Source organism: Diceros bicornis, chromosome 33 (genome assembly GCF_020826845.1).
Source record: "Diceros bicornis minor isolate mBicDic1 chromosome 33, mDicBic1.mat.cur, whole genome shotgun sequence".
NCBI classification, from domain to species: Eukaryota; Metazoa; Chordata; class Mammalia; order Perissodactyla; family Rhinocerotidae; genus Diceros; species Diceros bicornis.
The window spans coordinates 6153141-6178493 of record NC_080772.1 but is presented as its reverse complement, the minus strand read 5'-3'; the positions used below and the strand labels follow the sequence as shown (position 1 = coordinate 6178493).

The window sequence follows — 25353 nt, the reverse complement described above, 5'->3', positions numbered from 1 at the left end:
AATGTACCTTAATTGCTTAACAAAAACTGTTCGGCGGGAATAGGATTTTTCTGATGTCATTGATTAGCATAAATTTGCTTAGAGTTTGAGTGCCACTTACAGAGGGAACTAGCTAGTTTTCTTTCTCTAAATTTTGATACTTTCATTTGCAAAACTTCCCAGAGTATATCACCCGACTGGTAATGGCACGTGTTATCGTGTAAAATTTTTTGTTGAAATTCGTAACATAAGCCAGCTATTAGAATCTGAAACAGAAGCTTTTCCCACTGCAGCGCTGTCTCCAACCCTTTCTGTATTCCTTGACCTCTTTATAACACCAAACTTAAAACAATTAATTAGCAGCTAATTAAATGCACACTTTATTATTATATTTCCTAAGTAATTTATAGTTGACTGATTTAAAAATCATTGGCATTTCTTTGCCTCTCTTGGCAGTATTAATAGGAGTAATTTTTTTTAAAAAACATAGAAATAAAATAAAATAAATGCAATGCTGTTTTGGCACACTGGGTGGCAACATATTTCCAAAGTGGGAATTCCTAGGCAATTAAAACACATCTCTCACGCACTGAATATTCTAATTGTATAGTGTTCGGAAAAGATTGTTTCTCCATTTAGTGGGTGAATGGCACTTGCATGATAACTCAGCTCAAATGTTAATCATGGTTCATTTTTTTCTTTACTTTTTTACATATATTTATAGCTTCCATACTTTTCTTTCTGATATCCATCTAGGAAAAGTGGTGGGAGAAGAGCCAGATGATTCAGCTTGGATCAAGCTCTGAAAATCAGACATCTCTCTGAGAGATGGACATGTTCTAGTTCTTATAGTTTCTTTAGATTACCCCAAAATGATTGCAAAGTAGCTTTAAAAAAAAATACTTAGAAGGTGGTATTTCAGAAAATGTTGGATGTTGTCAATCTGTCCCTAAATGTCCCTTCAAAAGGGTAAATTCTGTATTCCACACATATGGATGAGCCTTCGCTTTAGGCAAGATGTCACAGGAAACCAGAAGCCTGGGTGACGTAACTGATTTTTCCTCTGACTGGGGTCAATCTGCTCACTCCAAATGAGCAACTTGGAGAAGCATCCGAGGAGAATAAATGACTAGGAAACCAAGGACTCTATTAACGATGGAAGCAAAACTTCTCAGGATAACTACCCTCTTAACATTATTTTTAAAACATACATAAGAATAAGATGCACAGAGTTTACCAGCTTCTGAGATAGAATGAAGTGCACCAGCACAGACCCTGGTGCTCTGCAGACCACCTGGAGAGCCTGCTGCTTAGGTTAATGGTTAATTAGCAATTGTCTTTGTTGGGTTCAAGCCTTGGATGGAACTGATCACAAGCTCTATTAACAAAACTTTTTATCTATTTCTGTACTGTCAGCAACTTTCCCATCTAAAACATCAGTTTACATTCCAGTAATATGTAGAATTTTCAAAGATTTTCTTCTTTTTCAGATGGTTTCCAAAATGTTATAAAGTTATTATGTTGCCTTTCTCTTAAAAACTCACAAAAATTCCTTTCTGAAATCTGTTATATAATTGGTGCCAGTATTCCTAAGAGCCACTATCATTATAAAGCATAGAATTATAATATTTATTCTTATAATACTTATATTTTCAAAGAAATAAAACACCACTGCTTGTTGACTCACAACATCACTAGGACATATATTTTAGCATCACTTCCCTACATCATTTGAATCAGAGAATTGGATGTGACACTGAAAACTAATAGCTGAAGATCACTCCAGTTTTCTTTTAGCTAGCCTACCGGTTCTTATTTAGTTCACTAGCTTCTGCATGTCCTGTACTGTGTTAACTTGTCTTGAAAAGATAAGCTACCTCATAACCAATCAGACAGAGCAAATGAATCCATGTAATGCACTTGATTCTAATTATGTATTTTTTATTCACCCAGCTGTCCAACGCCAGGATGTGATGGAAGTGGCCATGTCACAGGAAACTATGCATCCCATCGCAGGTACCTAATGACCTCGTCATGCACAGTCACCTTTTTCATGATCTTGTTCTAATTTAAATACTTACTCCCACCCAATCTAGGAAGATATTATCTGAATCGTGAAGTGGAGAGTGAGTTAGGCGGATTTTTCGTTTGTTCTGTTTTTCAGAAATAAAGCTAGATTAAAGCTTTAGTCTTTTCACTTATGTGCTACAGAAATCATGATTTTTGGTCAAAAACGGCTTTCTGATCCTTAGTCCAGGTTACAAACCAAAAGTTAGAGTCCATGTCAGGGCTTCGGTTCTGTCTAGCTCTGGGACTCAAGTGAAGCCAAGGTAAGACAGCAGAGTGACTCAGGTTGATGGTTCACCTGTGGGATTCGGCATCCTCAGAGCCGCACAGATAACAAGTCAAGGTGTCAGAGAGGCTAACCAGTGCAAAAAGGCCTTGTTTAATCTTTCCACTTACCTTCTTCATTGCTGTGATTTGCTTTCCCTTTGGGCACTGGTTTAAACCTTTAAGCCACCATCCCTTGGTGATGCAATGGGAATGGACTCTGTGTGAGGAATCATTGTATTGCTGAATTCTAGAGTTGGGAAGTCTCATTGGATTAAGCCCTTCATTTGATAAACAGAAAACCTTAGTCTGTGAGAGATAATTGAGGTGCCCACAAGTCCAGATTGGTTAGAGTTGCAAAGCCAGATTCAAACCTAGTTATTTTTCCCAATCCCCAGTCACCACTAAATATAATGTATGTCCACAAACTCAGGGTGCCATTTGAGCTGGATTTGTATATGTCAGTGTTGTGTGTTTTTGTTTTTCTCATCCCTCTTCAGTGTTTCTGGATGTCCTTTAGCAGATAAGACTCTAAAATCCCTCATGGCTGCTAACTCTCAGGAGCTTAAGTAAGTATTGGAAGCATGACCTCCTTGCCCTTCGTCCCCTCTGGTAGGACTCTCCTGGTTCAGGACCAGTGTGGTCACTAATGAGTGGTAAATCGTGCCTCACTAAATTATAACCAACACAGTCTCTCATCAAGAAGTTCAAATGACTAAAACCAAATCACTGTAACTTAATTTAGTTAATTTGCTTGTTTTAGTTAATGGGTTTTGTATCTTACAATAATTTTTAAAACAATGATGTAATAGTTAAACAAGATACTTTTTCTGTTAATTTCAGAATTTATATGCTAAATCAGACCCGTAAAGGTATGGCACAGCATTTTCGTCATCCAAGGAGAAAACTGCATAATATTTTACCTTATGGGCATTTTGAATTGTATGACTGCCTTGGGTGCTAGCCAGAATCTTGGTTCATTTCTACCTAGTCTAAAGGATCTCAAAGTCACATGTATATTTTTTACTTATTGACTTTATTTTTTCCACTCTCATCTTCTTTTATTCCAAATTTATCACTTATTTTCATATTTTGTTATATTATGTATAAAATAATAAAAAGTTATAATCCACCTTATTTCATTAAAAAATATAATAGGGCATACATTTAGAAAGGAGAATAACATTAAACAAAATTAATGAAATTTATTTGCAAATAATATTTTAGGAAAAACAAGTGTTACTAAGTCTATTAATAAAACATTTGTATAAACAATAGAATCAACGTTTGATATCTAAATCACAGGCAAAATTTCAGATATTAAATCTTAATATTTTGTTAGTATTTCCATTTTCTAACTTGTTTAGATGTTTTTTAAAAAATTACAAAAAATAAATTTATGAAAGAAGGCATGATATTAAACAGATATAAAAATTCAGAATTTTAGTACAAGAAATAAAGGGAACTATGAAATATACAACTTTTCTCACTTTCAAAGGGTAACATACAATTTATTGTGTCATTATAGACTCTGGAAATCATTTTGTTGATGGCCATTTTTCTAGACTGAACTATAAGAATGTTAACTAGAGACTAATAATTAACAGATTGAAAAGACAGAACTACCAGGCATACTTAATCTTATTTATTCAATACTTATTCAGTCTTACTCAATTGCTCTAAACCTCTACATTGCCATATCTTAATAATAACTATCACTTTTCTTAGGTATTTTCTCTAAACATTATTTCTAGAAAAAAATTGATAATATATTGAAAACGTAGATTGAGAGGTGCTATGGCAATATTCAGTATTTGTATGTTTTATACAGCCACCTAATAAGTAACATCTTTGGGTTTTCTCCATACAAAGAAGAAAAAGGAACATTTCATTGACCTCTTGTTTAGATACTCAAGGAGAATTTCAAAACAACGTTGTTTGGCACAGATTTTTCCATAATTGCAATATGCTAGTGAACTACTATTTTACTAAAAATGTTAACAGAAAAAGACTAGCAGTCAAGCCTTTCCTACGATATAGAATTCCTATATATTATACCTTTAAATGGTGATTAAAGACCCACTGCAGGATTCTCTGGGTAGCTTGAAGAGATGTAGGCTGATTTTATATTTCCTTTCAAAAAAGAATTTACTCCCTATTTTCTGTCTCAGATTAGATATAAAAGCATTTCCATGAAAGTTCAGTGGGTTAGAGTTTAAGAGGAATAGTATTCACATTTTTCTTTGGATTATTATTTTTCTTAAACTCTTGTTTGGGTAGAAATCTGAACCAGGATGAGCGTACAAGTAAATTTTTAATAACAAAGATAATGTCTACAAGAACCTTCAGAATAACAAACATTTTATGACAGCCTCAGTGTTTTCATTAGTATTGGGGATTCTTTTTAAAAAGATAACAGAAGGGTGAGAATCTGTCTAAATTTTTGCACTGCAGTGTATTTTGACGCCTCGTCCTAATCAGCATTACAGGTAGAATTGGATTCCCTTTCCTCTTTCACCTTCACCGTTCCAAATTTAATGGTTGACTTTCCAAAAGGCCATTTAAGCTGGGCCACGAGGCAGAACAGACCAGGTGCGAAGGACTTAGATTCTTTGGCAACTAGATGAACGTGTCAGTTTCTGGAGGGCACATGTACCACCGTCGTCCACCTGGATTTGATGGATTATTGTGGTAGTGGAGCATATCAGAGAAAATAAATTATGCGCAAAAACAATTTGGAAAACTTTTTTCTTAAGCAAAAAATAAGAACTTTACATGATGTAGACAGAAGCCCAGCAATAAGTTGTGGGCTGAATTTCAGGTTCCTTCCAAAATAAGATTTTAAAAAAAACAGAAAAAAAAGAGTATAGGATAACGACTAATACACTGTCTACCAAGCATCGCCCAATGGTTACATATCTTAACATTTTCTTTAAAAATGGATTCTTAGCCAAAAACGAATTATATTTAAGCAAAAAGAGTCCCACAAAAAGCAACTCCGTCTGCTTAGTTCTATCTGAACGTGTCATGACCCGCTCCCCCCCACCACCCACCACCACAGTCTGTTCTGTGTTTTCAGGTGTCCGACCCCGGGTTGTGACGGTTCAGGGCACGTGACTGGAAACTACGCTTCCCACAGAAGGTAGGCTCGATCTCATTTCTGAGAGATGGAAATCAGTGTCCGAAGTAGTGGCCAGTGAGGTCACGTGGTTTTGTTTTGTTCTTTGGTGGTATATATTTTAGCTTGTCCGGCTGCCCTCGTGCCAGGAAAGGTGGTGTCAAAATGACTCCTACAAAGGAAGAAAAAGAAGACCCTGAACTCAAGTAAGTGCGACAACTGAGGCCGCAGCATGAGGGCCAGCTGTAGCTTATGGTGTATTGGGTGGAACGTTGGTTGGGATGCAACTGAGCATCAACTGAGTTTCAGGGATGGGGTACCCTATCAAACCCAAGTACCCTTAAAGCAGCAGTTAGAGCGTTTGGAAATTCGAGAAGGATTTCCCATTCCTATCTATGTTTCCACAGTTCTTTGACAATGCAAAAGAAAAAGAAGGAAGTTCATACTTTTTCCAATTGTTTTAAAGGAAAGTAGCATTGTGGAAGTGCTATAGAATAACAAATATGGCAGCATTTTCCCCTGAAACTTTAATTTTGCTCAAGATGAAATTTTATCTGAATTGAATTCCCTTCTCTGAGAAATATACTACCAAGTCTCAGATGATATATGCAGATGTAGATGTAGAAATTTAAATTGCTTGCTCTACAACATTTCTAAATACAATATTTAGACATTTGGAAACCAAAATTCCAGTTCTATGAACGGTGTGCTGTGTGACATAGGGCAAGGCAGTTAACATTTTATGCCTTTGGTCTTTGTTAGGAGACAACATAACATAGTGCTTATGTGGTTGGCTGGAGATAAGAAGTCTGGGCATGAACTTGACTCCACTTCTTGTTAACTGGGTGGCAAGTTACCTAAGCTCTGTGAGCCTTACTTTCCCCACCAATAAATGGGATAGTAACACACTCTGCCCAGGAAGTTTGTGGTGAAGATTACATGAGACAATGCATGAAAATTGCTTAGCTCAGAGCCTGTGGATTATTATTACTGCTAGTACATGGCTGTTTTGCTTGTTACCACAGCATCTTTTAAAACTCTATCATTTCGCCATTTGCCTTCTGGATAGTATAGAACCGCCACTGCCTCCTTATTCACTCAGTTACAGCGCTTCACGTCTCTTCCAGCTGGTAATGTCTCTGCTGTGTCTCTCTAGATGTCCTGTGATAGGGTGTGACGGCCAAGGTCACATATCAGGTAAATACACATCCCACCGCACAGCTTCTGGCTGTCCCCTGGCTGCCAAGAGACAGAAGGAGAATCCTCTCAATGGGGCCCCCCTCTCCTGGAAACTGAACAAACAAGAACTACCACACTGTCCCTTGCCAGGCTGCAATGGGCTGGGCCATGTAAATAATGTTTTTGTCACCCACAGAAGGTAACATTTGTTCTCTGTCTTGTTGTTGTGTTGTTGTGATTGTCACCTAGGTTGCTTTGTGGGGGAGGAACCCTCCTCAAGGCCATATATCATGGCACTTTAGATGTTATAACAATGAGTCTTCCAAGATAGATTTGTGACTAGTTTGAGGAATGAAAACTGTTATTTCCTCTATTTCTGAGAATTCACTACACAATTTTCAAGTGCTCTAGAAACTGTGCATTTGTTTTTTGTATTCTAAAATATTGCTTATGCTGCGATTTTTTAATGGTTCAGTCTTTTAATGGTTCCCTTCAGTTCCAAGTGGTGATATCTACTCTATTATATTGTGTAATTGTAAACTTTCACTTTACATATTTATATCACTCCCTTCTTCTTGTGAACTGGCTCAATTTCAGGCCAAATTGTAGTTATTTTGCTGCTGGGAAGATGTGACTCATCCCCAACAGCCAGAAAGAAAATGACACAGTGACTGCTAAGTGTACAACAGGATGAGAGATTTAGAAAACCCTTTATAGTCTCACAATGACTTAATTCCTCTGTCACTGAGTGTCGTGTATTTCAACCCAGCCATTTGTCGGGAACAGTGATCTTAGCTCAGCTCTTTGGTTCACATTCTACCTAAAGGAAGGAGCTAGAAGGTTCACTACACAGTTCTCCAGTCAATGGGAGCCCTCGGCCACTGCGCATAATGCGGACTGAAATTCTATGAAGCTGTAGGGAACCCTGATGCTTTGCTTATGAGCGCTAAGCAAGTATGAGCAAAGCTGGGCATTTTGACATTTTGTGCAGTTTTAAAGATACATATCGATGGTATCAGAAAATGAAAGCTTTTAGGAATTACTGATGTAAGTGGATATGCAGCAACACCTGCTTATGTAGAAAACCTGAACTTTTAAGTGGCTTGTTTTTTGATGGTTTTCAAATGCATAGTCACATCCACAGTAGCGCACACTTTTATTCTGAGTTTGAATCGTCATTTCATATTCAGGAACAATAGTAACAAATCAAGTGTGCCTAATAGCACATTTACTGCACAGTAGTTTACTTTCTTATCCTGGACTCAGTAATATCCATTTTAACACTGATAACGAAATATTAGCGCTGTACTATGGTGAGCACATCCCTCAGTTAGCAACAACAGAATTGTCTTTAAAACTGGTGTAGAAGTTTTAAATGATGACACCAAAGCCTGGTGAGGCTGTGGAGCAACAGGGCCTCTCAGGCACTGCAGGTGGGAGGGTAATTGGTAGAGCCATTTGAGGAAGCAAATTGCCTTTGAAGAGTCAGGTTGAAAATGAGCAAACGAATGTGCCCTGCCACCTAGCCGCTGAGCTGTTAGGCTTACGCCCCAGAGAATCTCCTGTACAGTGAGCCTGGAGACACATCTGAGAGTGTGTGTGGTAGCACTGCTCTGCTAACTCCAAAGTGGAAACAGCCCACGTGCCCACTGATAGTCAAGTGCGTAAATAAATTCGAGTATCCACATGGGGGGCCGCCACTCATCGGTGAAGATGAAGGCCCAGCAGGGGTGAATTTCAGAACACAATGCTGAGTGGCAAAAATTGGTGAAGAATATGGCTGCTTAGAACAACAAAATCATCTGATCATATACCAAAGAAAACAAGTTTTGCTCAATGTCGTTATCATTTTGGTGCAATTTAAATACAAGAGTTGACATTGAGAGAGAGAAGCCGTGCCGAGCACCCCTCCAGGACATGCCCTGCCGCCAGTGGGTGCGGCTGAATACACCCACAGCGGTTCCCTTCCTTCTCCTTCCAGGGTAGAGATTATTCTAATGAAAATAATGTTTTAAAAGTTAAAGAATAAATTAGACACTTTCCCATACCCAAACTGAATTTACCGTGGGAGGGTGGTTATTGTTTGGGATTTGTATTAATTTGAGTCATTCTGCAAAGATCAGACTATAGCATGTATAAAGACAGGAAGAGCTAGATTCTACTTTATTACTCATGGAATTTTGACTAAATTGGAACAATTCTTATTCATAATATATATGTACAGTTTTAGCTTTACAGAAAATAAAGTAACCAATACTAAAGAAAGGCACTTATATGAATGCAGCATAGTAACATTTAAACAAAACTAATTAAATGACCATATCAGCAGTAGCTATTTGTATTTTGATTAAGAAAAAAAAAATACAAAATATTTCTACATTATTTCAGGGCCTTTTGCTTTTGTTTTAATAGACATTTGCTTGTTACTTTCTACAGAAAGATTGCAGGTTATAATGTAATTAGCAGGCAGGCAAAGACTTAGTAGTGAATAAATATTTTTAATTTTTATAAGAAACAATATGTTTCACATATCTGTATAATTTCTATTTTCACAGCTTATCTGGATGTCCTCTAAATGCACAAGCCCTCAAAAAGAGCAAGGTCTCAGAAGAGCTAATGACCATCAAGCTCAAAGCAACTGGAGGTGAGAAGAGCATGTGGCTGGAGGTGACCATCCCCACTGAGGTCTAGAGTGTGGCTCCCCAGAGGGTTCTGCATACCAAATTATCTTCTGTAGGGAAAGGGTGATTTCCATATGCAAGAAGGAAGCTTTCTTCAAATTTGAGCTAAAACTATAATTTATCTCAAAAGCAATTTCGTGGTTATTTTCCTTACTTTTTAATGAGGATCTCTAACAGAGAAAATCAAGCAATGATACTTGATGGGTTGAGATACGCTGTCCTTTGTCTTCACAATGAGAGTTTTTTACTTGAACATGCATGTATATATGTGTGTGTTCCTGGTGTAAGCCCTCTATCAGATTTCAAGAAACACAGTTTCTGGCATCTATATTTGAATCCTTAAATTTTGTTGTATACTCAAAATGATTTTTTTTTTTTTTTTTTTTTTGCTGAGGAAGATTCTCCCTGAGCTAACATCTGCTGACAATCTTCCTCTTTTTGTATGGCCACTACCACAGCATGGCCACTGACAGATGACTGGTGTAGGTCTGCACCCGGGAACTCAACCGGTGCCGCCAAAGTGGAATGTGCGGAACTTAACCACTAGGCCACCAGGGCTGGCCCATACTCAAAATGTTTTCTTATGGTGAATCCAGGTTTAAATTTAGCATCTACGTCTATATTTCCCTACGTGTTCCTTAGCGTCAATTCCTTATCAACGTGAACATACGGTTTCCAAGCTCCGTATTTGCATCCTTCCGTTTTCCTTTGATTCTCGAGCACTTTCCTAAGACTCGCCGTCGGCTTTATCTCAGGCGTGTGTTGTTCTCACTGCAGACCACACTACAGCGTCTGAGAACATGACAAAGCTTTTCTTGTGCTTTGGAGATTTTGGTTGACGGCGTCTTGAGCACATGACTAGAATTGAGTTGGGGACTTTTAACTGTTGTTGCTTTACTTCTCTGAAAGTATTCCTCAATCTTTTAAATTAGTGTGTGATTTTTAAAAAAAGAAGATATACAATATCTGAGGGAGGAGGCAATCGCTCAGGCCTCCTGCTGTTGTCCTTCTGAGGCCTCATCTGCCGTCAGAGGCTTTATTTAAAGTGGCCCCGTAGGGCCTGCTCCCCTCCGCGGGCGCTCACGAGTGCGGAGCAGGAACAGAAGCGCTGGCTGTTAGCGACGGGGCTGCGTTCCCCATTCTTTCCCATATTCAGAGGCTCAGTAATAGTTCTTTCTCCAGATGCTTTCCTTGTTCCTTGGAAATACTCCTCATTCCTCAAATGCCTCAGCACATTTTCTGTGAAATTGGCAAAATTTAATATTTATTTATTTATACATCACCTTATTTCAAGCAATATTTAAAGGGTGGGAAGTGCAAAGCTACATTACAAAAAAGAAAGTTACTCACAAATTAATTCAAAAATTGAGACAAAAGAAAATGAAAGATAAGAAAGCAAGATGGGGCAAGCCTGAAGATAGTAAAAGAATATGTGGAGCGAGCCCTTTCAGTGGGTGAAAAAGGATCTCAGATTTGACTTTCAGCTTTCTAGAAGCCAAAGCAAAAGGAAAATGTAATCTCTAGAAGACTCACACTGTCAGTAAGTAAATTCAGAGCAAAACTCTCTTTGGAACTGAGTGTGAGAAGGAAATACTTTCTGTGAGTCTTCGTTGTGAGAACACCAGCACCTATATAGTAAATGTAACACATGCCACAGGCTGCTCTTGATAAAGACAGAACAGGACAGTAAGCTGTTGCATTACAGCAAATTACAATGAAGCCTTACAGAGTGCCTGTGCCACACACCTCTGCTGGTCTAGCGGAACCGCTGGGAAACTGTTACAGTATCTAGGAGCAGCTGGACTGAACACACGCCCTTCGAAGGGTCCTTTAGAAGTCCAGCATCTTCAGTTGAGCTTTCAAAGGATGTGGAGCAGCAGTGAGACAGGGGGCACACATTGACAAGGGTCTGAAGTGCAGTGATTCTATGTGGGCAAGAAAACTGGAAAATTATGTGTTTTCACAATCTAAGGAGCTAGAGGCTTGAGAACTTACAAAAACTTGTGCATGAAGAAACACCCACCTGAGTTCAGACTGGTCATCACTTGAGGGTCACGCAGGACCTAAAGTGATACAAGGTCTGCTCTGACAACTCTCCATCCCCTAGTCCCCCACCTAAAGCTTGGCTGCAGTAGTTGCTCCCTGGATGGCTTATAAAGCAGGTGTAACCCAACATTCCTTCAATCAATAAAAATAAAATCAAAGTGCATACGACTTTAAACTTCTTGGTGTACTATGTTAATTTAAACTAGGTACAAATCATTCATGCAATTGTTGAATTAGGAAACATGTTAGGAGAATCTTACCTACAAACCAGTTAAAACATGGAAGTTCTATACCAAAAATACTTACATTAATTTTAGAAGACTTGATCTTCATTTCTCCATCCTTGCTATAATTAAATTGCCACACTAATTTTTTTAAGACCATTATTATCTTTTTTTTAATAATTTTATTTTTTATTTACTTATCTTTCCCCCAAAGCCCCAGTAGATAGTTGTATGTCATAGCTGCACATCCTTCTAGTTGCTGTATGTGGGACGCGGCCTCAGCATGGCCTGAGAAGCGGTGTGTCGGTGCGTGCCTGGGATCCGAACCCAGGCCGCCAGCGGCGGAGCGCACGCACTTAACCACTAAGCCACAGGACCGGCCCAAGACCATTACTATCTTTGATAATAAAATTAGATCATCCGTACATGAACAAATGCTTGCCTTTCTATTCTTTGTAGGGACCAGTAAAAGTTATGATAGTCGACCTGCGTATATGTTCTTACAGTTAGTAGATCCTTCTAGTTCTTCTCCTGTGGCAAAGTAGCATGTTCTAAATTAGTGATACATCATTCCTTTCTGGATATTAACTCTCCTTTCCCCTTTGCGAACTAAAATAGTCAAATTTACATTAACTCATTTCCCCCTAAGTAAAAAAAAAAGTAAAATTTTTAGTTTGTAAACACGGTATTAAAAAAGGTTCACTCGCAAAATGTAATCTAATTTGTTTGAAATATAATAGAATTGTTTCATTTGTATAATATGAAAAAAATAACTACTTTAAGCCCCTTCTAAGTTGAGTATACCTGCTATCTATCAGAGATACATCACTTATAAATTTATAAAGAAAATATTATTAGCAATTATATAATCCCTAATTATGTAAATTAGGCATAGATTTGTACCAAGTAAAAATTAGAATTATTGAATGTAAAGAAAGCATATTCTCTTGCTTTTAAATAGGTAGACTCTATAAAGAAACAAGGCCATTGACTAGTTCAGTAAAATATCAGTGGAAAGTTTATATGGTTTCCTTGATCAGCAATACCTAGCTAGTCTAATCCAATACTCTACATTCTACTCTATATTCTCTCATAAGTCTATCTGTGAAGGAACATCAGTGCACACATTTTATTGATACTTTCAAAACAGATTAAATATCCGTGAGTAAAGATAGCATTATAATGGCTAAGAGAACATATTCGGGAACCCAGAGAGCCTGTGCTTTGAATCCCAGCTCTTCATGCTTTGGTTTTGCCATCCACAGATGAGGTAATAAGTGTATCTACCTCACGGGATCCTCAAGAGAATCAAATGAGTTAGCATTTGCAAGTGCAGTGTGAAATTCACAATCTGTGGCATCCTCTCAGCTCCACTAAATGGTGAAGGCTCTTAAAGACTGTATGTATGGAGACGAGGTTGGCAGATGAGTGTCTCAGTGGAAATAGATAAGGTAATGTATTCATGGAAAAAAATTTCAAAGAGATTGACTGAATTTGTTCCTGGGCTAAAATATCTCCCCAAATACCAGAAATCATAATGAAAACATTAGTTCATTCATTTATTAATTTCATGAGAATTTATGGAGTGCCTGATATATATTAGATTCTATCATGTTTCTTTTTTGAGGTCCCATCTCGTAATCATACCTCCCCCATAGGCTTCCAGGGGCCTTTTGTTATTGTCTTCCAAATGGTCCCATCTTGATTAAGAGGCTTGAGTGTCTTCACTCACATTGGGCGTCAGGGAAATGTAATCCTAACTAGATCTCAGTACCGAGAACCCAAGCTCTGGCCTAACGAGTCTTCTCATGGGCATCCATAATTTAGTCAAAATTGAACTCTTCATTTTCCTGCTGCAAGCTGCTGCTCCTTGAGTCTTCCTTATCCCAGAAGCACCGCTAGTTTCCCAGCTGCTCGAGCAGAAACGGGTAGTCATCCTTGGTTCTTCCATTGTCTCACCCCCTTCCTCCAATCCCTCAAGTGTTGCAAATTCTATCTACAAGTTTTATCTTTAGTCCACTTCTATTCCTCCTACTTCCATTGCTATGGACCTAGCCAGGACCCCAGCAATAATCTCCTAACTGGTCTTCTGGCTTCTGCTCTGTCTCCCCTTCAATCCACTCTCTGCTCAAAAATCTCAGTTATGCTTTTGAAAAGTCAGCCAGATCACATCACTTCCTACTTAACATCCTTCACTAGCTCCCATTGCGCTTAGAATAAACCCAAGCTCCTTGTGAGATCCGCCATGACCAGCTCCCCTCACTCCCTGTGCCTCCACTCAGGAGCACCTTCTTACAGTCCCAGAGCAGAGCTTCCCATTTCCTTCCCACCCCACCTTTGTGCTTTCTGCTTCCTCCACCTTTTCACACGCCTGCCTCTTTCGTATCAGTAAAGTCTCAGATTAAATGAGTCTTCTCCAATGAGGGCTCTCATGGCACCCTGCTTGTTTCCTTCATAGCCCTTCATATTTTATGAGTGTTTCCTTGTTTATTGTCTGCTTCATCAGATATTACGTAAGAAAATACCATTCCCTGAAGTGGAATTTTATTCCAAAGATCAGAAAGGAAAGACAATATGTCAAAGAAATATAGCAATAGAAGTTTTTATTTGCTCAAATCAGAAAAATTTCAAGTGCTGATAGCACTCAAAATACCTGTATAATTGAGACTCTATGCTCCCTGAAGTTGTTGAAAACCAATATTTCAATCCCAGTTGTCTGAGAGAAGATTCCTCTGCCAGAGTACTAGCCAGTAAAATATGGTGCTCGGAATGCAACACAATTCTCCAGATACCGCCGGCTGGTGCAGAGTGAATCCTGCTTCCCTTGGTGTAGTCCTGGGTAATTGTTTTCTTAGTAGCTGTCAAACTGTTGCCTCATATTCAAGTTGACCTAGGTACTAAAATACCTCCATCTTGGTTGTTGGTGGTCTGCTTTTCTTTTATGTTGAATCTTGGAGCCCAGTCTTAGTTCAGTCTTATGACACATTCTCTTGACTGGTCCACTTTTGTTTAGGTAGGTAGTTTCTTTTAATAAAACAATAAGTACCTACAAAACAGCCACCTGTTTTATTATGCTGTATGTAACCTTTCAGGGCTTACTTTCTTCTCTTACCATTATATTGCTAAGAGCCATCCCCGTTTTCGGCGGGCATGTGGCTTTGTTCCACGTTGTGCTTTTGTGAACAGTATGCCTTGTACATCTTGTGCATGCCTCCTAATAGACGCGTGCAACCGGTGTGTACCTAGGACTGGAACTGCTGGGTCATAGAGCAGGGGAAGTGCATCTTCAGTAGATAATGAACTATTTTCCAGATTAGTAACCCCAGGAAAGTGTAAGAGCCTAGATCTCTTTCAAATTGTCAAGTCTCCCCATCCTGCTCTCATGAAATCAATATTGCTAAATCTAAATGCCAAAGTTTATCCCTCTTAATTGTCATCTCTTTGGTTTAGATTCATCATTCTGGACTGTTGAGATTACCTAAATCCTGCTTCTGGCATCCACAGTATTAGCTACCAGTCCCAGCTTTTTAAAATCTTTAAAATGTATTCATAGTCCTTCTATAAAATAGTGATGGGAAAATAACTCCTGTTCATTGAGAGCATACTCCGTGTTCAGCACTTTATATTTTATTGCATTAATCCTCATAACATAGATTTTCTGCCTATTTTACAGACAAAGAAACTGAAGTACAAAGAAGTAAGTTGCCCAAGTTCAGGAACAAAAGTCAAGGCCAGCACTCACACTCCAAAGCCCACGTTTCTTCTCCAGATCGCATTTGCTCCTTATCCAAGTCCATGTAGAGAGCTCAAATGGTGTGGCCCGGACTCTACCCCACCTCCCAGCACCCCAGCCTCTGATAATGGTCCTAAGGTCCCCTCAGTTGACAGATATACGATTGATCCGCATCATTCTCGTCTCGCTGTCCTTGCAGTGTTGTGTGTGAGAGAATGCCTGGGCTTTGGAGTTCAGTCCCAGCTCCGCCTCTTACTTTGGACTCAGGCAGGTTGTATAGCCTCTGTCGGTGATTAGAGAGGCCTCATTTAGCCTTTCGAAGGCTCAGTGTCTTCATATGTGAACAGGGTATAGTGGAACATGCCCCACAGGGCGCAGTGAAGTTTTAGTGAGAGAACATTTACGAACATGAACGTGTCTAGCAGCATACCTGGAACATAAGGAAGCGACGGTAAATGGTGGTACATCTATCCACCCTTTTTTCTTACAAGGGAATTAAATCCTACGACTCCTCTTACCCACCTCTTTAGAATCTTGGATATGGATTTCAGTAAAAATTCAATATTTCAAATTAAACTAATTTTCACTTCACAAACCACAAATTAAATGTAAAATGACTCAGATTTGTCACAGTCTTATATTTTCATTTTGAACTAAGATAGTATGATTCTTTACAGGTTTAGAGAGTGATGAAGAAATTAGGCATTTGGATGAAGAAATAAAGGAATTGAACGAATCCAACCTTAAAATTGAAGCAGATATGATGAAACTTCAGACGCAGGTAAAAACGCAGAAAGTTATCTTTACAGTAATCATAATCTTTAGTGAAGGCAAAACACTGGACTGTTAAACCTTGTGGTAAAAAGTATACTGTTATCTTGCAATGATACTGAGCATGTCTCGATTAGACAATTATTATAAAAACTTGAATAAGCGGATCACCCTGGGGCGTCATTAATTTGATAGCTGTAGGCAAAGCTACTCATGTTTTTGCATTGGGTGCATCTTTATAAGCAAATAGAGCAGATCATTCTATAATTACAGAGTCCTGTAGGGCATATGGTGCCTTAGAGAAATTGTCATGAGAAGATATGAGAGTACTTAGTTTTATTCAAAATTCAAGTAAAACAGAGCAACTTTTTTAATCTAATTTTTCTAGAACACCTCTAAATGGGTCAATATTTGTTAGAAACGATCTTTTTTGGAGATTTTCCTGAATAGATTCTTTACTGAAAATCCAACCAATTTCTCAATTCTGCATTCTCCTATGTAAGGTCTGCCCCATCCCTGATTAAATTTATCCAAATGGAAATTAAAAGTTCAGTCTAGGATTTTTTAAAACACTGACAATGACTCTATTGCAACAAGTCAGAAGGGAAAGAATAGCGAAACAAAGTACAGGCTGAAGTATCTTTCTCCCTCTGTCCGCTCTTGAAACGTAGGGTTCTGAGACCACCGTGATACTGCCTCTCAGAAGTCCTCCTTCACAGCAGCTTAAGACAGAGGGTTTAGTCCACCGGAAATGCAAGTTTGGTTTCCTTACCCAGCGTGCCCAGTGTCATAATCGCCTACTCATAGCCATCAGGTCTACAAAAACAGCTTGATGCGTCGGTTTACAAACCACGGGAACGCCTCTCGTGAACCATTAGTGAAGAAAGCAAAGGCCTCTGTCCTCATGGAGTTTAAATTCTAGAAGGAGGGGCAGACAATAACAAAAAAATCGTAAATTACGTTGTATGAGAGAAAGGGCTGGGGAGAAGCAGCCAGATTTCAATATAAAATAGGATAGTCAGGCGAGGCCTCAGGGTGAAGGAAACATTTTGACAGAGACTTGAGGAATTGAGGGAGTTAGCCAAACAGGTATAGGAGAAGAGTATTTCAAACAGTGAAAATAGCAAGTGCAAAACCCCAAACCTTGAGAAAGCCCAGAGTTTTGAAAAATAGCAGAGTGAGTATGGCTGCAGGTGAGTGATCTGGGGGAATCCTAGGAGATAAGTCCCAGAGGTAGCATGCGGAGCCTGCTAGGCTATTTTAGAGACCTTGGTTTTTATTCTGAATGAACCATTATTGGGTTTTGAGTCAATGGTTAACATGATCACTTTTGACCTACATTCTGGCTTACATTTTAAGAGACTAAAATTGGTAGCTGTGTTGAGAATAGGCCAAGAAGAGATTGCATGGGGCAAAGCCAGACACAGGGCCGCCCATGAAAAGGCAGTCACAGTCACTCTGGCAGCTGGGCCCAGGGGGCAGCAGTATAGGTGGGTATAGTCATCCCATCCTGGACATTTTGAAGGAGGAACTCAGTGGACTTGAAGTGTGAGAGAAGGACAGCCATCAGGGATACCTCGAGGGCCTGAGCAACATTGAAGTTGCTATCAACTGGGAAGGAGAGGACTGTGTATGGAGGAGGTTTGAGGGAAATAGCAAAGGTTTGCTCTTGAACATACTGAGCTTAAGATATCCATCAAATAGCCATGTGGAGACGTGGAATCTGCAATTCATGAGAGAAGTGTGGGCTAAAGAAATAAATTTGGAAATGTGATTCCCAAACTTAGAGCAATATGATGGGGTTGCAGTTTTGTGAAGAGAAGTTACAATGTATACATTCCTTGGCATTTAGATTCAGTTGATACATTTTCCTTCAGAGGCAAACCCTTTGTACTCCTTCCAAACCCTACTTCTCATATTCCCAAGTTATTTCCACTTCAGATCACATCTATGGAGAGCAACTTAAAGACGATAGAGGAGGAGAACAAACTTATAGAACAGAACAATGAGAGCCTGCTGAAGGAGCTGGCGGGTCTGAGCCAAGCTCTCATTTCAAGCCTTGCCGACATCCAGCTCCCGCAGATGGTAAGTCCAGGGCCAGAACGTGGCTGCTCCATTGCAAGTGTTTGCAGTGTCACTGTGCAATCCCAGGGACCACGCCTCATCATGTATGACCTGCAGTGACCTCCCTCCTTGGAACATGATGGATAGGTACATTTAAATTACATTAAGGCCAAGGGTTTTTACACTGTAGGAGTCATTTAAAGATGAGTGTTTATTTGAAACTTGTTTTATAGTGTAATATGAAAGTTGGAGGCCAAAGCTCCCTTGCTAAAAATTTGTTTCCAGATAGAAAGCTTACAGGTTTACAAAATCTGAGACCCGGCTGTTTGCATCATCTACCCAACTCAAGAACTAAAAAAAAATTTTTAACTTGCTGCTTCCTTTATACTTTACATTGAAGTATGAAGAACATACTTCAGTTCTCCTCATATGGAATAAAAAGCACAAAAGTGAGCAAGGTATCCTTATTTCCAAAATCTAAACACATATTTGAGGTGTGGCAACTATTTAAAATTCATAAAAAAATTAGTTTCCTTTACATTTTCATAAACACAATAAGCATCTGGAAGTGGGGCTACATTGTTGAATACTTTTAATTTCCTTAATGTGTGCATTTTTAGAACAAGGTTTCTAAAGCTACGTATTTTATACAAAGAATGGTTTAAAGAAGCGGCAATTTAACTGGTTTTCCTGAAAGCAATAAATCCCTCAATTTACCCAATTTCCCAGCATAGAGCCCTTGTCTTAACCAATTCCAAATGTGTCTTTTGACATTAAAGAAAATCAATAATTTTAAAAAATCAATAATGTAATAATAAAGAATATAAAGGAAAATAAATTATTACTTTATGGCCAGTATTAAGGTAATTATTGGATATTATTGTGATATTATTTATTAATGTTTAACTCATACTTCAAATTTGTTTTCCTTAATATTTTTTCCTTCGCCAGTGCCATAAAAGTAATCGTTGCCTTACAAGAAAACTTGTACTTTGTGTAGTTACCATACAGGGCACTCTAGTGGTAATTTCTGGGGCTAATCACACTGAACATTCACAAAAGCACCAAAGACTGAGCATTGGCATTCCCATCCTACAGGTGAGGCACATGAGGCTCAGGGAGTTTACACAATTTAATCAAAGTCTCAAAGCAAGCACCAGTCAGGTGGGGCTGGCTCTACAGCATGGCCTTTATCCACTCTGCCAGCTGGGTCCTGGCCAGTTATGTGACTCTCCAAGAAACACGTGACTCAGCAAAGGCAGAAGTTAAAAGGGAACAGAAAACCACAGCTAGACAACACTGATAGTTTAGATCAGAACTTTGCTGAGCACAAGATACTCTTCAAATTTAGAAATCCTACCTTAAATAGCAACAATAACAATAATATCCTTAATATCTACAGTATTTAGGCCTTTTACAAGTCCTTTCTTCCAAGCATTTTGTGAAGTAAGTAAGGCATATGTCATCTGTTTTCAAAAAGATGGGAAAACGGAGGCACCAAAAAATGATGAGTAGCATTCCCTGTGTGTCATTCATTTCCTCTCACCCTTGCGTGCAATTTCCACATACAGAATGTCTATTCTCTTTGAAGCACCACATTAGGCAAAGGAGAGACCAAAACACACAAAAAGAATAAGGGATGAGCAGACCCTGATTGTGTGAATCTGATATTCTCCCTGGAAACACAGAGAAGTAAAAAAGTATACTACAATGATGCTGCAAGGGAATAATGGACAAAGAGGTGTCTGAGGATGAAAGAGGACAATTTTTCACCAGACAACTGGTTAGTGAGCGACTTGCTCACATCTTAAATTCCTTAAGTTCCAACCCAGTGCTGTTAAAGGAACCATCTGGTACAAGCAAAGCCTTCCTCCCCAGCCTCCTCGACGTTCACCTGCTGCCAGCAGCAGGTCTGTTTTGTGCTGAGCACGTGCAGTTGAAGCTGACGCTGCCTCTCGAGAAATGGGGGCAGTTTGAGGGGTCCAGCTCAGCAGCCAGACATCTACTTTATGTGGCTCCAAGCTGACCACAAAATGCTGTATGATGGATCAGCTAATACCGTTAATTGAGTAAAGAGTGAGCAGATGAAGTCCACACACACACAGCCTCTTTCCATCTGCCCAAAGTCCACAGTCACGTGGATCCTCACCCTCTGCCCGACTCCGAAGTCACTGGTGCTCTGCTGTGTTACGTGGTCCTGCTTTTGCCTCAGCCTGAATTGCTGTGATTGGTTCAATGTGTCTTGTCTCCATTTAGGGGCCTATCAGTGAGCAGAATTTTGAAGCATATGTGAATACACTCACAGACATGTACAGCAATCTGGAACGGGACTATTCCCCGGAATGCAAAGCTCTGCTGGAAAGTATCAAACAGGCAGTGAAGGGCATCCATGTGTAGGAGTGCAGCGCTGCCGGGCAACCAAAATCAGCAACAGCAGTGATACAGACGGATCTGCCAGGGGCTCCTGTGCTGCTAAGGCACGTAGGTTGCTGTACCGCATTTACAATTGCAACATTGCACTAATTTTTTTTCCCCCAGCTGACATAAAAAGAAAGAAAAACTATGATAGACTCTGTAGATTAAAAGCAATGCAGTCAAATATTAGATCTTATTTATTTTCATATGTTTTTCTTTTATTTCTTCATTGCACTCTTTTGGTTTTTTTTTTTTTTGTAAAGTAATGTAAAATAAATGTGACATTTTTATATTTTATTTATTTCTAATCAAAGAGTTTTTTATCTTTTAACTGCATTTTGAAGTCTGCCATATTTTTACACGTGTGTTTATTAATTTATTTTCCAATAGAATTTAAATAGAAATACTATTCTCAAATGACGTATCTTGCTGTGTTTAAATGAGAAAACAAAAAAGTATGAAGGAAATCCTTGTTTAAGGACTGCACTATGCTCCAGTTTGATTTTTATTGCACACTTCTTTCCCCCTTCACTGGCTTTGTATTTATCAACCGGCGTGTGGTGAGATGTTTGGAAGGCATAAGAAGGTAAATGGCGCCCACTAGCGGGCATACACGCTCACAGAAGCACAGTACACTGGGAGACGGCCTGTTCAGAATTTGTTAGCAATAATTAAATATAGCAATCAGCAAAGTATTCAACTTAGCTGTACGGTTTTAGTTAATATGAATTATTTATTTGAAACGTTTTAAAAAACATAAGCTTTGTTAGTGATGCAAATTTGTCTGTTTGTTTTTCAAGTCATATCAGATAGTTGGCAACTCTTATCCCAAGACAAGAAATAAGACTTGATGTGACCAGCCAGGCTTTCTTGCCATATGTTGGTATAATATACAAGTGACAATATTGATGTAGATTTGTACTGAGCAAATACAAACACATCCAAATCGAAAATTTTGTAGATACCATATCCCCTGAAATAGCATTTATCTTACTGGGTTGACTGGAAAGGAATGGAAAATATAGTAACAGGTGAAAAAATGTTACTCTGATCTGAATAATTACTTTGAACACTGGTAACATTGTTCACCCTCCTTAGGCAACAAGACAACTTTCAATTTGATCAAAATCTTTCTGCAGAACTACAAGTGCTACAAAGTATACACACTCACACACGGGCACACACCCACATATACACACTCACAGACACTCACACCCATGTAAAATTGAGCTGCAATCTTGAATTTCTGGATGGATCAGAGTTTAGTAGTTGCTGTAGTAAAGGCAATGTCTATTTCAGGGATTGTAAAGTAGTTAAGCATTGTTTCAAAAGTTTTTTTATATTTATTTTTTTTAAGAAAAAGGTATAGACAACCAGCTAAACTGCCTTTTTGGTGTGCACACACACCTCGTGTGCAATGTGCCTCCGTGTAAATGGACACTTGAACTTAGTGTGGGCTTAATTTTCTGTGCTATAACGAAAGTGTTTATTTTTTATTAGCCTCATGGAGATGTAGATTGACTGTGACGGCACTCACAGGCGTGATATGTTCCACTGCTGTTACTGTAACCTGCACAAATTAAAAGTCCCATGAACAGTAATTCCACTCCATGACACTGTGGTCATTGCTATGTATTAAGTGGGGCTGATCTTTGGTTTGGGGTTCATTTGAACCCTTGAATCTTAGTTTAGTGAAAATGAGATGTCTGTTCTTAGGTAGGAACGGTGTTTATTTAAAAATCAATTTAAAAGGAAAAAGAGCTACCATATGTGCTGTCTATTATAAATGGGACACCAAACAAAATTTTCTATTAAAGGTATGTACTTGCAAACATTTTGCTATACAGTACTTGATAGATACATACAAATGAGTTCACTTATTACAAAGACAAAGGTTTAATTTGCTAAATATTTTAACAAGTTCGTTATATATTTTATTTAATTTAAAAGAAATCTCTTACCAACCTATGTATTTATTACTATAATTTACTATGACTTCAGGTTAATTTATTTGTGTTTGCATAGTTTGAGCAGGATGTTTTGTGAAGTATGTTTGTATTTATTTGCCTCCTTTGTATTTGATGTGTTTTGTAATGTGCACTGAAATTTTTTTCCTTTCAACTACGTTAATGATTGATACTGTAAATTGGGTCTTTTGTAAACAACAAGAAGGCAATGATGTATGCATTTTTTTAATTTGAAGTAGTTTGTTTGTATACTGTTTCTTCAAACAATTAATATTTCTTACATCAAAGCAACAAAATTGTGTTCAGTGCTGTACATTTGGTGTATGGTAGGAAATAAAAATTGATAATGAGCTTTGCTGTGATCTTTCTCAAGCTGCTATATAGACTGTTGTCACCACTCCATGAAAAACTCTGTCCCAGCAGAGCCTGGCTGGGGTGGAGGACACCTGAGCCCTGGGCCAGTTCTGACAACCAATAGGCTCGGCTTATTTTTTCACCCCAAATGGACAGGATTTTTTTGTCATTTGATAAATCGTCACGGCCTTTGGTTCAGTACACTGCTACAGAACAATGGATGTCTTTGATATAAGGAAAAACCTTTGCTAGCACCAGGAAATTCACCTAGATCTAGTGAACAATAAGATATAGGCCCCACCCTCCTGATCCAGAATTGCTGCGGATATATCTGTATATTCATACAAGTCAGTTTGAATTTCTTTCAAATTAAAGAAAAATAATAATTAATTCTTGACAGCACCTCTTTTGCTTGTGTGTTTTTCTCATCTAATGTCAAACAGCTTAATTTAATTTTCCAGTTTCTGCCCAGATTTACAGATCTCTAAGACTGGTTGCCATTCATACTCAATGTGGTAAAACCCATGTAATCCATGTAATGAAGCAAAATTGACTGAAGGGAGAGGTCTGGGTCCCCAGAGGAAAGCCAGGGGACTCGGGGGGACTGTCACGTAGCAGGGCTTGGCCTGCTGCAGTTAACGCACAATAGAGCTTGCTTTTAGTCACCAAACTTATTTGTGCAACATGCTCCTATGAGACATCCTATGAAAATGGATCACAAGATGCAGTTCTGCTCAGCCAGGTTCTTGGCTTACCGTTTGCAGATTATGTGCATCTTGCCCCGATCAGGATTTTACATCAATGAGTAGTGTCTGCATCCCTGTCACCCAACATGTCAGAAGAGGAGTACCAGTCCTATTGGAAATAAGAAGAGAATGATGCTTAATTAGAAGATGTTAATGCCAGACCCACTTCCTGACTTCCCCTTAGTGGGAGATGAAATGAATGATAGAGACTGTGATGAGGTACCCACAGGCTCCTGCGGAAACAGTGTGAGGGTTACCTGACTAATTCTGATTTCCTGGGAAAAGTGCTGGTTATAGATGAGCCGGACAAGTTTGAGGAACAACATTGCAGGCATGGTGATGAGACAAATCATCAACCAAGCAGCTTAAGCTAATTAACAAAAACCTGGTGAGAAGTAAGAAGATAACAGACAGAAAGCCCAGGTAAGTAGGAGAGGGGCTCGTATTATAAAAGGCCATGCTAAAGAGTTCAAATTTCCACAAGCACACTTCAGAATGCCAAAGAAAGATTTGAAACCAGAGAATGACAGGATCAGATTTGCATTAGAGACAATTTATTCTAGCAATTCAAACCATATCTCTTACATCAAGGCAACAAAACTGTGTTCGGTGCTGTCCCTCCGCTGTATGGCAGAAAATCAAATTGATAATGAGCTTTGCTCTGCTTGTTTTCAGGCTGCTCTACAGACCCCATTATCACCACCCCGTGAAAGGTGCTGGGCTCTTAGATGGAATTGAAATGCTGCTACTCGAACCAATGTCCTGAATGAAAAGAGGGGTGAATGATTCTTTGATTTGCCTCCTTAGAAAAAGTTTTAAAAAATAATTTGTTAGGGTACATAAATATTTTGTTAATTTTCATAAAACTAATATTTTCTATGTCTCTCCCTACATATTATGGCCATTTTAGTGTGGTCTGGGAATAGTACCCTGTTATTTCCTCTCATCATTCAGCAGATAATTATAAAGGATTTAATTGGCTAACAACTGTCTACACTGTCAGATACCATCAGTGATGCCTTGTACACTTCGTCTCATGGAATCTTCAAACGGATTTATGGAGTAAATATCACCGGCCTAATTAAACTGATGGGGAAACTGGTGCTCAGAATAGTTAGCAACTTGCTTAACGATCATAAAATTAGGAAAAAGTACAGCCAGGATTGAACCTCTTTCCACTATTTTTAAGACCTAACCCATGGGGATCTGTCTAGTCACCTGTCAGATGCCATCTAACCTGGAAGAAAGAAAATAGGAATTAGTTGAGATTAGGATATATGCTAGGGGCCAGGCATATCCAATATTCTTGAATCTTGACGCAAAAATAATGCCTGTCTACCACTACTGAGTGACTCAGAGAGCCCCTGAGCCTCTGAATTCTCTCTCGCAGGCTTGATGGCCACACTGCAATGGGAGTATTATGATAAACCTTGTACTGATGGAAACCTAAGTCTTAGAATAAAGAATTTACTTGATGCCCCAGAGATAAGTACCAAAGTCAGGATTCAACCCAGTTCTGACCCAAGAGGAGCTCCTGTCCCTTCTGCAGGCCACCATTGCTGCCTTGAGCCAACCCCTAGCCCACTGGTCATCATCCTGACCTGCCTCAAGTCACAGTCACTGGGCAAGAGGCGGTCACTTTAATCACCACTCCAGATAAAGTTTTTCAAAGAAACATCATTTTCACATTTAAACTACACTATTATGATGTATTTTTCTTGTAAAGGCATATCCTGAAAATGTGA

At 38.9% G+C, this 25353-nt stretch overlaps 1 protein-coding gene across 1 annotated transcript in view; it reads left to right on the top strand.

The window, feature by feature from the left end:
* The window catches only part of ST18 (ST18 C2H2C-type zinc finger transcription factor), a 60084-nt gene extending 39322 nt beyond the window's left edge, over positions 1-20762 (top strand). Inside the window, exons 10-18 of the mRNA XM_058529005.1 lie at positions 1933-1995; positions 2811-2879; positions 5390-5452; positions 5554-5634; positions 6585-6806; positions 9163-9251; positions 15969-16072; positions 18004-18147; positions 20383-20762. Coding sequence (XP_058384988.1) covers positions 1933-1995; positions 2811-2879; positions 5390-5452; positions 5554-5634; positions 6585-6806; positions 9163-9251; positions 15969-16072; positions 18004-18147; positions 20383-20523 — 976 coding nt within the window. The 3' untranslated portion in view covers positions 20524-20762. The remainder of the gene's footprint in view (positions 1-1932; positions 1996-2810; positions 2880-5389; positions 5453-5553; positions 5635-6584; positions 6807-9162; positions 9252-15968; positions 16073-18003; positions 18148-20382) is intronic.
* The last annotated feature ends 4591 nt before the right edge of the window (positions 20763-25353 follow it).